At 38.7% G+C, this 13711-nt stretch overlaps 1 protein-coding gene and 2 non-coding genes across 5 annotated transcripts in view; all 3 read left to right on the forward strand.

Annotated features, from left to right (window-relative positions):
- The window catches only part of LOC117223885 (xaa-Pro aminopeptidase 1), a 75575-nt gene that overhangs the window by 46086 nt on the left and 15778 nt on the right, over nt 1-13711 (forward strand). For 2 of the 3 annotated variants that reach the window (XM_033476469.2, XM_076523270.1), the window contains exons 2-4: nt 2984-3207; nt 3946-3987; nt 4857-5036. In XM_033476469.2, coding sequence (XP_033332360.2) covers nt 2984-3207; nt 3946-3987; nt 4857-5036 — 446 coding nt within the window. The remainder of the gene's footprint in view (nt 1-2983; nt 3208-3945; nt 3988-4856; nt 5037-13711) is intronic. The other variant, XM_033476470.2, reaches the window with a different exon arrangement.
- TRNAA-AGC (transfer RNA alanine (anticodon AGC)) lies at nt 1762-1834 on the forward strand. Its single transcript has one exon. It is a non-coding gene; the product is annotated as a tRNA-Ala (tRNA).
- Nucleotides 6148-6363, forward strand: LOC117223925 (small nucleolar RNA U3). The gene has a single exon (XR_004491044.2). It is a non-coding gene; the product is annotated as a small nucleolar RNA U3 (small nucleolar RNA).

A 13711-nucleotide genomic window follows, 5' to 3' on the forward strand; every position in this document is an offset into this window, starting at 1 on the left:
ATCGTCACTTTTTAATTATCATTCGAGGAAATAAGGAAATATTTCATTAAGAATTATTCTTAATCCGTTCCACGCGAGAATGTTTGTCGGACGATTAATTATATATATATATATATATATATATATATATATTATATTATATTATATATATATTATATTATATTATATATATAATATAATAATAATAATAATATTAACATTGCACTATTCTACCTGTTTTTATTGTAACGTTAATGGTCCGACAAACATTCTCGCGTGGAACGGATTAAGAATAATTCTTAATGAAATATTTCCTTATTTCCTCGAATGATAATTAAAAAGTGACGATTGAAACGCGGTTCCTCGTCGATCTTTCCAAAATAATAAAAGGTCTGACATTTGTCTGACACGCGAGATAATAAAACATAAGGAACGTCGAAATAGAATTTTCGACTGTCTCTGCGAGAAATAAAACATAAGCTTAGGCACGCGGGTATCTGTCCGATCAGGTGAGAAAGAACAAGGAAAGGGATCGCGTGACATCGCGCGACCAGGGAAAAAACCAGGAGAGAGCTCGCGTCCCTTCGAGCCCTTGTACGGTTACATGAGCATAGGCATGGAAAACTTGCACGGTGAAAATTGTAAAGTTACAACACGGTAAAAGCTGCTTTCGCCGCTCTCCTACTACCCTAGTAACATATTTAATATTACTGAATGTTTACGTTAAATTATTAAATTAAACAATTCGGCGACCGGTTGCCCGGGGCACACCGTACAGTCACGGCGGAAAGTTTGTTCCTGTAATTTTTGTAACCGCGTATCGATTTTCCCGGCTGTCACGACGGACCGGATGCAACTGTTCTCTCTGTTTATGGCAATCGACTCGACTTTTCTTGCCTAAAGTCGTCGTCGACGTGCGTGCCAAGGTGTGCCTGAATATTGCGGTCGCAATTCCGAAGCGGAAATTTCTGACAATAATTGAATTGAAACCTATCGGCGAAATAAATTGGACCGATCGAAACGCGGATTTCGGAATGGCTGACCTCCTACAGAGATCTGGGTTCCTGCTATGCGAGCACCACTCGGTACACCCTCTGAATTCCCACAGGATTATTTATCTCTGCTATCGTTAACCGATTTTGTGATTAAGCCAACATTTTCGAACCTTTCGCTTTTCTTTTTAACTGAGATTCGACGTCGCTGAGCAGTCGGCCGGCTTCTACACGAAAAGTGGAGAAAAGTCAGTATTAGAAAATATGCCTGCAATGGGTAATTTGTTCGATTAAAGTAGTCAATTAAATATGCGGCTTGTTATTTATTCTGATTATTTTTACTGTCTATTCATTTTGGTCACGGCTACATGGCTTCAAAATAGGCCGCCTCTAAATCATCCTAAATTCACATCATCGTTCGATCTGATTTTGTTCTTTGGAAATAAATAAATTTACAGAATTTAGTATACTTAGTACAGTGTACTTAAATTGTGTCGCAGGACATGTTTTTTATCTCTCATATTTTTTGAGTTATGTCCAATCGAATATGTTGAATTTTCATTTCATTTTTTAATGTTTTTTTTAATCAGTGTTCGTTTTTGAAGAGCATTTTCGAGAGCGATGCCTTATATTAATGACAAAATAAAAATTGGCCGATGTTAGCTGCTGTTGGAGAAATCATCTAATAATGATAATAATGCCAAAATGGCACGTGCCACGAAGCATATTGTGATACCTATCGGCTTTCAATTGCTATATTTATAAGAATTTGAAGCCTGTTATTTCACCAGGGGGCGTAGCTCAGATGGTAGAGCGCTCGCTTAGCATGCGAGAGGTACCGGGATCGATGCCCGGCGCCTCCAAAATATTGTTTTTTGTTAGAACTTCTATTTTTTTCTTGTATAAAACATTATTTTATATTCTATACAATTAAATAATATTCGAATAATATTTTTGTATATAATATAATAATATATATTTAAAAATAGTAATTCATTAAAACAAAGATGTATCTTTATTTGTTCACGCTTTAAACAAAATGACGTAGTTAGCAAATACAATATTGTTAAACGATTGATAAACGCATTGTTGAATGACTTTCAGTCGCATCGAACTTATTGCATATAAATTCCCTTTTTAATAACATAAATACTGCTTTTTCAAGTTAATGAATCGGAAAACATGTTAAGTTTATGAAAGATTTTTATAGACTAGATGCTCTCTCTCTCTATCCTTACGTATGAAAATTGTTATAATTGTTCGTTGTTTAATTAATTCTCTTACTTTCTCTGATTTTATAGAATAATAATAATAATTTCCTGTACATACGTAATATTGGCAGTACACAGTGTCTCGTACTATTAATTGTCGCAATTGTTGAACAGTATAGTATATATTTGGCTTAATTATATTATTGCAAGCTGTTGTTAGAACAATTATACAGATTTATATAGATATAGTCGGACAATCTAATATTAGGGGGACCGGAAAGTTATGTCGTTTGTTTACATTAAATTCAAACAGATAAATATGCGCAGAAACGACATTACTTTCCGGTCCCCCTAATATTTACAATTAAATATTGTACCATAATGATATAGATACAGATGTTGTATGATACATATAATGCAATAAATATAATCCATTATAATATAATCATATATATATTTAAAAATAGTAATTACTATTATATATATATTACTACTATTATGATATTATTATATACAATACTATATATTATATATACTATATAATATATATACTACTATATAATACTATTATTATACTATTTTTAAATATATATATATATATATATATATATGATTTAGTTAGCAACTACAATATTGTTATATATATAATATAAATATAAATATAAATATAATCATTTAAATATACTATATGATTAAATAATAATATTTAATGATGAATTGATAATGATTAAATAATAATATATGATGAAATCATATAAATATAATATAATCATGAAATTTCAACGTTTATCAATTTCGCAGGTATTACAGACGCATTGTACAGTGAAAATCAAATTGGGGAGCCGCTTTTTAACTACAACGGAGCAAAACGGTCTCATTGTCCGCCAATAAACCATAAACAGCCGACCAATCGACAGAGCACTTCGTTGAGATTGAAGCAATTACGCTCGGAAATGGTCCGCGTTGCTTCCATTCAAGGACCGGCTCTAGACGGATACATTGTCACTTCAGACGATGCACATCAGGTAATTGCACTTCCGAATACATCCTCTGAACGCATTATATTTATCATAATCATTCTTTTAATGCAGTCATTTCAGAGGGTTTCAATTTAACCCTAAGCAGAAAATATTCGATTGAAATTGTCAATGTAATCGTTGAAACAACTATTATTCTTTTGCTAAATATTAAACGTCGCAGTGTTCAAAATTAGCAGTTTTTAATTGTTTAACAGTTCGAACCACGAAGATACGAACCGTTCGATGATCTGATTGTTTAAATTTATTTCAGAGAACAGAAATTATTGTATAATATTACGGAAACAATAAACCCTAGATATTATAGTCATCGCTAAATGTTGCCAGCACGAGATAATAAAATCAATAAGATTCGATAATGTAAATAATACAAATGATATAATTGATTGCATAATAAAACAGTAAAAATTGATTCACGGGGTACGTTTTAGCTGACAACTCTCGTCTTGCTTATGTTCGTGACAAAATGCTTGTCTCTGTCGTTGTTGACAAAAAATTATATGTGTAAGCCAGAAATACGAACAATTTTAACGATTTAACCATTAATTTGTTTGATCGAATATATTTTTGTCAAGAACGATGATCATCGTCATTCGTCATTGAAATTATTCAGAAAATTCATCTTTTCATTGTTCTAAAGATTTCCTCATTGTTTCAAATTGCTAGGTATATTATATGAATATTGTCTCGTTAACAAGCTGAAGGTGCATTAACTTAACGTTTCAGACAGTGAACTACGTTAGTCACGGCCGAGAGGGCCCGTTGGAGGTATAATTCGCGTAAGACATCGCGTTTGCGAATTTCTCAAGCTTCTCTTAAGTTTGCCAGTTTGACAGGATTTTAATCAGATTGAGATTGAGATTGAGATTGCCGCCCCACAAAGAATCCCCGAGTATAATTTCCCCATTAACACGTTCGCTAACAACCGGCCGTACACGTGCGACGATCGTTCAATTAAAATATAAAAATTACATTTGTTAGAATCGAGCCGTTTATTTTGAAAGTGGCATAAGTCACCTTATCGTAATGAAAAGTGGTGATTTTTTAATGATTATACGAAATTATTTATATATTTTTATTATTTATATTATTATTTATATAATATATATATATATAATATAATAATAATAATATAATAATAATATATTATAACAATAATAATATAATAATATATTATAATAATAATGTACATATAATAATATAATAATATTAATAATTTTATATAATAATATATATATTTATATTATTATATTTATTTATTACTATTTATATTATTTATTTTTATATCATATATTTGTATTATTTTTATTATTTAAATTATTATATATATATATATATATTTTTAAACGTGTTAAAACGCAAACCCTTAAATATATCGACTTAAAAACAAAGATGACTCGTGCCAATTTCAAAAAATAAATGGCTCAATTATTATCCGTCGCGCACGTTTTCGTAAAAGCTGATAGCGAGCGCGTTAATTTTGCCATGGTGTTCTCTAATCAAGCGTGTTTCCACATTTGAAATGACTATCGTTTATTAGTCACCACTAATAGCTTTGTAGACCTACAAATTAACGGATGACGTAGCTCGCAATCTATTCACCAGCTCGTAATGAAATCCGTCAACTTTATCGTTAGAGCGAGTCGGTAGATCCCCGGGACATGAGAAGAGAATTCATCACCGGGTTCGATGGCAGTGCCGGTGACGCTGTCATTACGCTGAACAAAGCTGTGTTTTGGACCGACGGAAGGTATCATGTGCAGGCAGACCAACAGCTTGATTGCAATTGGATGCTCATGAAACGCGGCAGAGAAGAGGTGAGTGCAATATGCTTCTGTTTCCTGATCGAAGGATCCGTATTTTTCCTTTTATCTACAGGAAATTCTCCCTAATATTTATAATTATAATATAATTTATTATATAATATAATTATAATATAATTTGATTATATAATATAGTGTAATATAATTTTATTTCATAATATAGTATAATATAATTAATTATTATGTAATGTAATTATAATATAATCTATTATATAATATATTTATAATATAATCTATTATATAATATATTTATAATATAATTTATTATATAATATAATTATAATATAATTTTATTATATAATATAGTATAATATAATTTATAGTTATCGATTGTTAACAATTATAAATATTGAACTGGTTATTATAAATGATTGGTTATTACAACTGATTGGTTATTATAATTGATTGGTTATTACAAATGTATGGTTGTCTCCGTGGAATCATTTTGAAAATGTTTAAAAAATGCCTTAAAAAAAGATAAGTAAATCCATAGAAAATATCATTTTGGATTACCACTTTCTAATTCCAATGTTTCTGTATATATATAATCATTTGATTAAATGTATTGTGCAGTGAAAGAAATCGGTGATTATAAAAGCTTAACAACTCATTTAAATGCTTCCTATACAAAATTGCAGAATAAGAACATCTCAAAGTATTTGAAGAAAAGATTTTTGTTGCATCGCAACAATCTGCAAACGCGTTAAATTGAAATATCTCTATCTTAACGACGCATTGAGCGTAATAAATAAATGCGCGGTGTTTCGAACAGATCTTGATATCAGCTACAGGAATTTTTAATAAAAAATGGAGGATCCCATTTAAGATTTCGATCTTCAAACTCTTTGTGGAACGTTTAAAAAAAAATAAATAAGAGCGCGATATGTGCCGTTCGACGTTACAAAACTTTGATTTGAAACATCTTTTTCTATTATTCACGTTCGTTTAGATATTCGAGCGTTTCGAGTTGAATCGAATACGCTGTTACGAAACGCAGTCGCTGTTGCAACTTGTTACCGTTAGATGGCCACCGAGTCGAACGTTTGCCCGCAGCTAAAAAGCCTCACTGGCTAAGATATATAGCCCGCTGCGACAGCGAATAGTTAAGATCATACTTCACAGGATCAGTTCTGTAGTTGATCAGTTTTTTCTCTCTGTTCAAACTGAGAGTCGATGCAACCACGATGAGGAGGCGTAGCTCCTTTCCCTGAGCGTGAGGAAGACTCGGGAAGTTGACTTTGTTCAATTTCTCAGTCATCGATGATCGTTCATCCCTTGTACTACGTGCAAGGGAGATGGGAAGTGGAGCTTTCTGAGTGGTTCCCTTTATATTTATGTACAAAGTGAAAACGTATCTTGTAGCAGTTGGTCAATAATTGACATTGTTTCACAGGAAAAATTTTTATTAAAAAGTCTTGGTAACCGTTGAAGTCAAGTTACAATGATTTAATATAAAAGTAAGTCACTAATAACTTACGATGTTGAATCGACTTTATAAAAATAAAGATATGTAGTATATTATAGTATATTATTAGAGTATATATATATATATATATATATATATATATATATATATATATATATATATATATTAGTATATATTAGTATATATTAGTATATGATAGTATATTAGAGTATATATATATTATTATATATTAGTATATTATAGTATACAGGGTGTCCCACAATTATTTTAACAGCCGAAAATGAGGAGTAGCTGAGGTCATTTGAAGTAACCTTTTCCTTTGCGAAAATGCAATCCACGGCTTTGTTTACGAGTTATTAACAAAAAACACTGGCCAATGAGAGGTGACTGTGCGAGAGAGAGGGTCCGCGAGAGAGTCCGCAGCACCAGGCTTTGACAGAAGGTCGGGACGGACTCGAGCCGCGTTCGAAGTATTGAACAAGTCACAAGACGAGAACTTTCCGGATTTTTTTTACTACATAACAGTGATATTTTTAAGAAAAACGCTGTCTGCTAGCACACACCTACACACTCACTCGTTCGTATATGTCAAGTACTATTGCGGACCAAGTGGATCAAAGAAGTCCCCTGAGGGACCTCCGATCGGAGGAATTACAATTTGTACAATTTTCGAACGAAACATTATTCAGAGCAACGACTTATAGTATAATTTCACATACTTTTACAATAAATACTTTGTTACAATACAAAGTTTGCAGCTATTTGCTCGGTATCATCCTCGATCCAGAAATTCATTGTAATTCTCAATATTTCCTGAACCGAGGATGATACCGATTGCCCGGGTCTCACCGCGAGGAGGTTGCTGCTTTAGAGACCCGAAAGGGAGTCAGAACGAAGCCGGAATTCGCTATGGCTCCCTTTCTAACAACGACGACTTATAAACTAATACGCTCGCTAGCTAGCTATCACACATTCCCACACACTCACTCGTTCGCATATGTCAAGTACTATCGCGGACCAAAGTGGATCAAAGAAGAAGTCTCCGATCCACGGAGACCAAAATGAATCAGTGCAGAAAGCAGTGATTCTTTCAAAGTAAGAAACAAGTACGAGTCAGTGCAGAAGGCACTGCTCGAGGGTGACGCGACGCGTACAATGCTCGCACAAGACTGGAGCCTCACAAATCTTGATGTCCGGCGCGATCACATGAGGAGTGACGATCCAAAGTCGGATCTTCCCACACAGTGGGATGCCATTTCTCGCCCTGCGACCTAAAACTTAGTTAGGCCGCCTTACCCGTCTGAATCGGCACTAGGCAAGAGCCTACACAGGTAAACCTGTGTGACCATTTCTCGCCCAACACCCCGCCCCTCATAGGAGCTAAGGGCGGATTACTGGCCGAACAGCGACCAGGGAAGAGCATTCACGCCGCATGATCACTCGTCGAACATCGAGAAGTGTTCGTACCTACCCAAGAGATTGCGCAAGCAAGGCCGCCACAGCTTTCTGCTGTGGCGGAGTCAAAGACGAGACGCGAAAAAATAAGGCTAAGGCAATAATACTCGACATATGCGAAATTAGCGAATCGGGTACCTCGGAGACGCTACCCCCCGTGCCCCCCACGGGCACTCCCGTGGGTCGGGGGCCCCTGAGGGAACTTAACCCCTTGCCGCACCATTTTCTTTAAATTTATAATGACTAGAAATATACCGATTATAATTATTTCTCAGAAGGAGAAGAAAATTTCTAATTATTGTGAGACTACATTTCATTGAACAAGTAAATATTGTAGTGAAAAGAAGAGAAGTTTTGACGAAATTGGAAGAATAAAATAATGTTCATTCTTAAGAAGAATCTTTAGTAAAAGCTAGACCCGTTAAAGTACGGCAAGAAGTTAAGAACCTTAAACTAAGCCACACACACACACACATATCAACTAACTCGCACGCACTTAATAACTAAGACGAATCCCACGGCGGATGAAAATCCCACGGCGGATGAAAATCCCACGGCGGATGATAATATCTGTAATGAATCTGAAAAGATTGAATTCTAGTTAGTACGAATACAAAATAGGTGACAAGTCAAATTAGGAAACCTAAGACCAGCACACGAGTGCCAAGCTAACCAGCACACGAGTGCCACACTAACCAGCACACGAGTGCCAAACTAACCCGCACACGAGTGCAATTTTTAGGAAAATGAAGGAAACTAAAATGCATCCCACGGCGGATGATAATATCTGTAATGAACCTGAAATGATTGAATTCAAATTAGTCTGAATACAAGGCGAAATACGAAACCTAAGACCAGCACACGAGTGCCACACTGACCAGCACACGAGTGCAATTTTTGAGAGAATGGATGAAACAAAATTTAACAAACTTAAATTAAGAACCCTAACAACCTACAAGCGCCTCGGGTACCTCGGGGACGCTACCCCCCGTACTCGCCCACGGGCCCCACCCGCAAGCGAGCCCCTGAGGGACCTCCGATCGGAGGAACACCAATTTCAACAATTTACGAACGAAACATTATTTCGAGCCCTAACTTGAAGTATAAATCCACATACTTTTACAATGCACACTATTTTATAATATAAAATTTGCAGCTATTTGCTCGGTATCATCCTCGACTCAGAAATTCATGGCAATTCGCAAGAATTTTTGAACCGAGGATGATACCGATTGCCCGGGTCTCACCGCGAGGAGGTTGCTGCTTTAGAGACCCGAAAGGGAGTCAGAACGAAGCCGGAATTCGCTATGGCTCCCTTTCTAACAACGACGACTTATAAACTAGTACACACGCTCGCCAGCTAGCTAGCACACACCCACACTCACACGTTCTTATATGTCAAGTACTATTGCGGACCAAGTGGATCAAAGAAGAAGTCTCTGATCCACGGGGACCAAAATGAATCAGTGCAGATGGCAGTGATTCTTTCAAAGTGAGAAACAACTGCGAGTCAGTGCAGAAGGCACTGTGTCGAGGGCGACGCGACGCGTACAATGCTCGCACAAGTTCGGTGCCTCGCAAATCGCTATGACCGGCGTGATCACATGAGGAGTGATGATCCAAAGTTGTATCCTCCCACATTGGGAGTGAGTGGCCATTTCTCGCCCTGCGACCTAAAACTAAGTTAGGCCGCCTTACCCGTCTGAATCGGCACTAGGTGGGAGACTACACAGGTAAACCTGTGTGACCATTTCTCACCCAACGCCCCGCCCCCAAAAGAGAGCTAAGGACGGATTACTGGCCGAACAGCGACCAGGAGAGAGCCCTCCCAGAAGGAGGATCCGCGTTCGAATCACTACGCCGCATGGTCACTCGTCGAACATCGAGATGTGCCCGGACTTACCCAAGAGTTTGTGCAAGCAAGGCCACCACAGCTTTCTGCTGTGGCGGAGTCAAAAACGAAACGCGAAAAAGTAAAAGTAAGGCAATAAGACTGGATATATGCGAAGTTAGCGACTCGGGTACCTCGGGGACGCTACCCCCCGTGCCCCCCACGGGCGCTCCCGTCGGTCGGAGGCCCCTGAGCAATCTTAACCCCTTGCCGTACCATTCTCTTTAAATTTTTGATGACTGGAAATTTCCCGGCTGTAATTATTTCTCAGAAGGAGAGGAAAATTTTATTTTATTGTGAGATTACACTTCTTTGAACGAGCAAAAAAGAATAAAAAGAGAGAATTAAATAATGTTCATTCTTAAGAAAAATCTTTGTTCAAAGCTAGACCCGTTAAAGTACGGCAAGAAGTTAAGAATCTTAAAATAAGCCACACACACACATATCAACTAACTCGCACGCACTTAATAACTAAGACGAATCTCTCGGCGGATGATAATCCCACGGCGGATGAAAATCCCACGGCGGATGATAATATCTGTAATGAACCTGAAAAGATTGAATTCTAGTTAGTATGAATACACAAAATAGATGACAAGTCAAATTAGGAAACCTAAGACCAGCACACGAGTGCCAAGCTAACCCGCACAAGAGTGCCACACTGACCAGCACACGAGTGCCACACTAACCAGCACACGAGTGCCACACTAACCAGCACACGACTGCAAAGCTAACCAGCACACGAGTGCCACACTACCAGCACACGAGTGCCACACAAACTAGCACACGAGTGCATGTTTTGAGAAAATGAAGGAAACGAAATCTAACAAACTTAAATTAAAAACCCTAACAACCTACAAGCGCCTCGGGTTCCCCGGGGACGCTACCCCCCGTACTCGCTTGCAGGCCCCTCCCGCAAGCGAGCCCCTGAGGGACTAAGACTTATCCCTCGGCGGATGAAAATCCCACGACGGATGATAATATCTGTAATAAACCTGAAATGATTGAATTCAAGTTAGTCTGAATACAAGTCGAAATAGGAAACCTAAGACCAGCACACGAGTGCCATGCTAACCAGCACACGAGTGCCACGCAAACCAGCACACGAGTGCCAAGCTAATCCGCAAACGAGTGCCAAGCTAATCCGCACACGAGTGCATGTTTTGAGAGAATGAAGGAAACGAAATTCAGCAAACTTAAATTAAGAATCCTAACAACCTACAAGCGCCTCGGGTACCTCGGGGACGCTACCCCCCGTACTCGCCCACGGGCCCCACCCGCAAGCGAGCCCCTGAGGGACCTCCGATCGGAGGAACACCAATTTCAACAATTTACGAACGAAACATTATTTCGAGCCCTAACTTGAAGTATAAATCCACATACTTTTACAATGCACACTATTTTACAATATAAAATTTGCAGCTATTTGCTCGGTATCATCCTCGACTCAGAAATTCATTGCAATTCGTAAGAATTTTTGAACCGAGGATGATACCGATTGCCCGAGTCTCACCGCGAGGAGGTTGCTGCTTTAGAGACCCGAAAGGGAGTCAGAACGAAGCCGGAATTCGCTATGGCTCCCTTTCTAACAACGACGACTTATAAACTAACACACACGCTCGCCAGCTAGCTAGCACACACCCACACTCACACGTTCGTATATGTCAAGTACTATTGCGGACCAAGTGGATCAAAGAAGAAGTCTCTGATGCACGGGGATCAAAATGAATCAGTGCAGAAGGCAGTGATTCTTTCAAAGTGAGAAACAAATGCGAGTCGGGGCAGAAGACACCGACTCGAGGGTGACGCGACGCGTACAATGCTTGCACAAGACCGGAGCCTTACAAATCTCGAAGTCCGGCGCGATCACATGAGGAGTGACGATCCAAAGTCGGATCCTCCCACACAGTGGGATGCCATTTCTCGCCCTGCGACCTAAAACTAAGTTAGGCCGCCTTACCCGTCTGAGTCGGCACTAGGCAAGAGCCTACACAGGTAAACCTGTGTGACCATTTCTCGCCCAACACCCCGCCCCTCATAGGAGCTAAGGGCGGATTACTGGCCGAACAGCGACCAGGGAAGAGCATTCACGCCGCATGATCACTCGTCGAACATCGAGAAGTGTTCGTACTTACCCAAGAGATTGCGCAAGCAAGGCCGCCACAGCTTTCTGCTGTGGCGGAGTCAAAGACGAGACGCGAAAAAATAAGGCTAAGGCAATAATACTCGACATATGCGAAATTAGCGAATCGGGTACCTCGGAGACGCTACCCCCCGTGCCCCCCACGGGCACTCCCGTGGGTCGGGGGCCCCTGAGGGAACTTAACCCCTTGCCGCACCATTTTCTTTAAATTTATAATGACTAGAAATATACCGATTATAATTATTTCTCAGAAGGAGAAGAAAATTTCTAATTATTGTGAGACTACATTTCATTGAACAAGTAAATATTGTAGTGAAAAGAAGAGAAGTTTAGTCGAAATTGGAAGAATAAAATAATGTTCATTCTTAAGAAAAATCTTTAGTAAAAGCTAGACCCGTTAAAGTAAGGCAAGAGGTTAAGAATCTTAATCTAAGTCACACACACTTATTAACTAACTCGCACGCACTTATTAACTAAGACGCATCCCTCGGCGGATGATAATCCCACGGTGGATGATAATCTCTCTGTAATGAACCTGAAACCATTGAGTTCAAGTTAATCTGAATATATAGCGAAATAGGAAACCTGAGACCAGCACAGGAGTGCTATGTTAACCCACAGACGAATGCAATTTGTGTGAAAATCATTGGAAACGAAATCTAACAAACTTACATTAAAAACACTGCTTGACTAAGACGCAGGCAATTATGAACTAAGACGCGCGCAATTATTAATTAAGTCTCATCTTTCGGCCGATGATCCTCCCTCGCGGATGATAAATCGTCGGCGGATGATAATCTCGGCAGAAGGAGTTCGAAGACTTGGACATAAGTAACGTGTATCGCGATTTTACGCCAACTGCTACGACTTGTAAATTCTCGGATCGAAAAAATGAATTCCTACTGCACGCAGTGGCTTCGCGGGCATTTGCACCACGTGCTCGGTCCTGGTCTAAAAATGTCCGAAGGTACGAATAAAATATTCTCGCTCCCTGTGATGACGATCGTCCAGTGCTTCGCAAGGATATTGTCTGCGAATATAAGAATTACAATTTAATTTTGGATGTCAGAGAGGAAATCAAAATGAAAGTGGCAAAGAAACGCGGACTCCTTTCTCGCGACGCTAATCCACGAGAATTAGAAGTGGATATTAATTCGTGCTAATTCGTCTAAATATTAAATCCGATGTTAATTCGTCAGATCCGGAATCGAAAACACCCGCGAGCTTTGATTTGTTTTCACGCAACTCTAAAGGAAATCGTCGACGATTGCGAGACAATGCTGCGATCCTTGGAACGGCAACTCGCAGTGCGGCATTTATTTCGCGACTCTAACACAACGCGTTGGCAGTTTTCGCAATTCTGATACAACGCATTGGCAATTTTTCGCGACGCTAATACAACGCGTTGTTAATTTCGTCTCGCGACTCTAAGGAAAATCGCGAATGCCTGCACTGCGGAGCGTTGCAACTGCGGCATGGGCTCTGAAAGACGAACGAAGCTACTGCAACGCGATTATTCTCGCAACGCTAACTTCGAAACCAATTCGAAGAAAAAACGCGATAATTCATTTCGCAACGCTAGGATGGAAAAATCGCGATGTGCCCAACCCAGCTGATCGTTGGGACCTCGGTCCATTGTTGCAACTGCGGAATGGGCGCCTGAAAAGACGAACGAAGCTACTGGCAACGCGATTATTTCGACGCTACGCTAATGCATCGAACAGAAATCCGAAAGATTTAACTTTACTTTCTGG

This window comes from Megalopta genalis, chromosome 6 (assembly GCF_051020955.1).
Source record: "Megalopta genalis isolate 19385.01 chromosome 6, iyMegGena1_principal, whole genome shotgun sequence".
NCBI lineage: Eukaryota > Metazoa > Arthropoda > Insecta > Hymenoptera > Halictidae > Megalopta > Megalopta genalis.